Source organism: Tetrahymena thermophila (genome assembly GCF_000189635.1).
Source record: "Tetrahymena thermophila SB210 genomic scaffold scf_8254524, whole genome shotgun sequence".
Lineage (NCBI taxonomy): Eukaryota > Ciliophora > Oligohymenophorea > Hymenostomatida > Tetrahymenidae > Tetrahymena > Tetrahymena thermophila.
In genome coordinates this window covers 1-3,930 of record NW_002476299.1, presented here as the reverse complement: position 1 = coordinate 3,930, position 3,930 = coordinate 1, and the positions used below count along the sequence as shown (strand labels likewise).

Here is a 3,930-nt window from a genome sequence, read left to right as displayed (position 1 = left end):
GGAAAATACTTGGAAGGCGAAAAAATAGTATGGCAGAGAGGTTTTTTACCTGTACTGATCTAAAAATGCTCCGATTGTAAATTCTCTTTTAATGATATATCTTTTCTTCAATATTTAATAAGGGAAAATTAAATTGGCGATGAAGGTGCATCAGGCTTAGGTTCTGCTTTAGCAAATTGCATTAATCTCTCAAATTTGACACTTGACCTTTGGTAAAAACAGTTTATTTGTTTTGGATTGTGATATTTTTAATTATAAAAACTAATTAAAAATCTTTTTCTTTTTATTGTGCTTGCTTTTTTTTATTCTTTCTTTATTAATTTAGCTCATCATTTTATTTTCAACTTTTACTTTTATTATTTATTTCTTATTATTTCATATTTTTTCTTCATTTTTTCCTTCTAATTAACTATTTAATGATATATCTTTTCTTCAATATTTAAAAAGGGTAAATTAAATTGGTGCAATTGGTGCATCAGGCTTAGGTTCTGCTTTAGCAAATTGCATTAATCTCTCAAATTTGACACTTTACCTTTAGTAAAAACAGTTTATTTCTTTTGGATTGTGATATTTTTAATTATAAAAACTAATTAAAAACAATAAAGCTCTTTTTTCTTTTTCTTTTTATTGTGCTTGCTTTTTTTTGTTCTTTCTTTGTTAATTTAGCTCATCATTTTATTTTCAACTTTTACTTTTATTATTTATTTCTTATTATTTCATATTTTTTCTTCATTTTTTCCTTCTAATTAACTATTTAATTATATATTTTTTCTTCAATATTTAAAAAGTGGAAATTAAATTGGTGCAATTGGTGCATCAGGCTTAGGTTCTGCTTTAGCAAATTGCATTAATCTCTCAAATTTGACACTTTAGCTTGGGTAAAAACAGTTTATTTGTTTTGGATTATGATATTTTAAATTATAAAAACTAACTAAAAACAATAAAGCTCTTTGAATTTATTTGATAGCTTTATTTATTTTATTTTATTATCTTTTTTATTCCACTAAAATTATTTTATTTATTAATTTAAAGAATAATTTTTAATTTAAAAGTTTATTCTATTTTGATATTTATTTTAAAAGCTATTATAAAAGTTTTAACCCAATGTATCAATCATAAAAGCTCATATTATTAAGCAAGATTCTTAAATCAAAAAGATTAGTTATCTTAGATTTCTAATGATAAAAAATTGCTGAAAAAAGAATGAATAAATAAATATAAAATGTTTGAATAGTATTATATATTTAATTATATAATATTTTGAAAAAGTCTTTTCAACCTAAAATATAAATAGATAGATAGATTTTATTATTGATTTTATATTTATAAATATCATTCATATTTTTGTAAGTAAATAAATTATTTATAAAAAATAAAAAATTAAATCCTCATAAGCAAACCCTCTGGTTTCTCCAAAAATGATCAAATAATTTGAAACTTTTAGTGTTATATTTCATTTTATTAAATTATATAAATGCCAAACTTTTATATGTCAGTTATATTTTAATCTTAAATATTATCCATCAATCATATTACTATCCTTTTTTTATTTATCATGATTAATTAGATGTCATGATTTAAATAATACCTCAGGGAGAAATCAAGTTTTACTTTTTATTTTAACTTTTGTTGTTGGTATTAATGTTCTTTTTTTATTTCTCAAATTTTTAATTTATCTTATGATCATTTTTTTCATTTTATATTTTTTAAAATAATAAAATAATTGTTTTTTAAATTATCATTTATTAATTCAGACAATACAAATTTATGTTTAGAATAAATTAATGAATTTAAAAGTCGTTAATGTTGAATTTGGCTTTTCATAACTTATTTCATATCAAGAATTTATGTAATTTTTTTTTAATGTGGTATTATAAATTTTAAAATGCTTATTTGTTTGATTTTTATTATAAAATGTTCTCTAAATATTATAGAAAAATGCAAATCGGAGGTTTGGAGATTTTGCTTTATCTTATCTATGGGTACTTTTGAAACAAATATGTACACATTAGAAAAAAATGCATGTGAAAATGCTGAAAATGATCTATGTTTTTGGAGTCAATCATTAATTTTTTTTTTGATATTTTAAATTTACTTTAGTGGCTCTATAAAAAAATTTAGTTCATATAATAGATAGGATAATTATGGCCCACCCTACTAAATAATATCCAAATAACCCAAAATTTAAACAATTAAATTCATTTTTAATATTATTAATATCTCAAATTACTTTTAATTAAACAATAATATACCTATTTTATATATTTTTTTATTGCTAAACAAGAATATAACACTAATTTTTAATTTTCAAAAATAATTCATCTTAGTTTCCAACATTACGGAATGGACTATAATTAAAAACAATAAAGCTCTTTTTTCTTTTTGTTTTTATTGTGCTTGCTTTTTTTTGTTCTTTCTTTGTTAATTTATTTAGCTCATCCTTTGATTTTCAAACTTTTACTTTTATTATTAATTAATTAATCTTATTATTTCATATTTTTTCTTCATTTTTTCCTTCTAATTAACTATTTTATGATATATATTTTTTTCAATATTTAAAAAGTTACAATTAAATTGGTGACGAAGGTGCATCATGCTTAGGTTCTGGTTTAGGAAATTGTATTAATCTCTCAAATTTGACACTTAACCTTTGGTAAAAACAGTTTATTTGTTTTGGATTATGATATTTTGAATGATAAAAACTAATTAAAAACAATAAAGCTCTTTTTACTTTTTGTTTTTATTGTGCTTGCTTTTTTTTGTTCTTTCTTTGTTAATTTATTTAGCTCATCCTTTGATTTTCAAATTTTTACTTTATTATTAATTAATTAATCTTACTATTTCATATTTTTTCTTCATTTTTTCCTTCTAATTAACTATTTTATGATATATTTTTTCTTCAATATTTAAAAAGTAGTAATAAAATTGGTGACAAAGGTGTATCAGGCCTAGGTTCTGGTTTAGCAAATTGCATTAATCTCTCAAATTTGACACTTTAACTTAGGTAAAAACAGTTTCTTTGTTTTGGATTGTGATATTTTGAATGATAAAAACTAATTAAAAACAATAAAGCTCTTTTTACTTTTTGTTTTTATTATGCTTGCTTTTTTTTGTTCTTTCTTTGTTAATTTATTTAGCTCATCCTTTGATTTTCAAATTTTTACTTTATTATTAATTAATTAATCTTACTATTTCATATTTTTTCTTCAATATTTAAAAAGTTACAATTAAATTGGTGACGAAGGTGCATCATGCTTAGGTTCTGGTTTAGGAAATTGCATTAATCTCTCAAATTTGACACTTGACCTTTTGTAAAAACAGTTTATTTGTTTTGGATTGTGATATTTTGAATGATAAAAACTAATTAAAAACAATAAAGCTCTTTTTACTTTTTGTTTTTATTGTGCTTGCTTTTTTTTGTTCTTTCTTTGTTAATTTATTTAGCTCATCCTTTAATTTTCAAACTTTTACTTTTATTATTAATGAATTAATCTTATTATTTCATATTTTTTCTTCATTTTTTCCTTCTAATTAACTATTTTACGATATATTTTTTCTTCAATATTTAAAAAGTAGTAATAAAATTGGTGACAAAGGTGTATCAGGCTTAGGTTCTGGTTTAGCAAATTGCATTAATCTCTCAAATTTGACACTTTAACTTAGGTAAAAACAGTTTCTTTGTTTTGGATTGTGATATTTTGAATTTTAAAAACTAATTAAAAACAATAAAACTCTTTGAATTTATTTTATAGTTTTTATTTGTTATGTTTTTATCTTTATTATACCACTAATGCTATTTTATTTATTAATTTAAGAAATATTTTTTAATTTAAAAGTTTATTCTATTTTGATATTTATTTAAAATTTACACAAATTTATTATAAAATATTAGCCAAATCAATGAATCATAAAAATTCAAAGTTATAAGCT

The 3,930-nt window shown here is 20.5% G+C and overlaps 1 protein-coding gene across 1 annotated transcript; it reads left to right on the top strand. All coding sequences in view use genetic code 6, as the record gives it.

Moving 5' to 3' along the window:
• Positions 1–122: 122 nt before the first annotated feature.
• Positions 123–3,311, top strand: TTHERM_002653468 (cyclic nucleotide-binding domain protein; the record flags this gene model as incomplete). Its single annotated transcript, XM_012799073.1, has 6 exons — positions 123–212; positions 448–537; positions 789–878; positions 2,564–2,653; positions 2,915–3,004; positions 3,222–3,311. Coding segments are annotated over 6 exons (540 nt in total), but the record flags the coding sequence as incomplete, so codon positions are not given.
• Between the last annotated feature and the right edge of the window lie 619 nt (positions 3,312–3,930).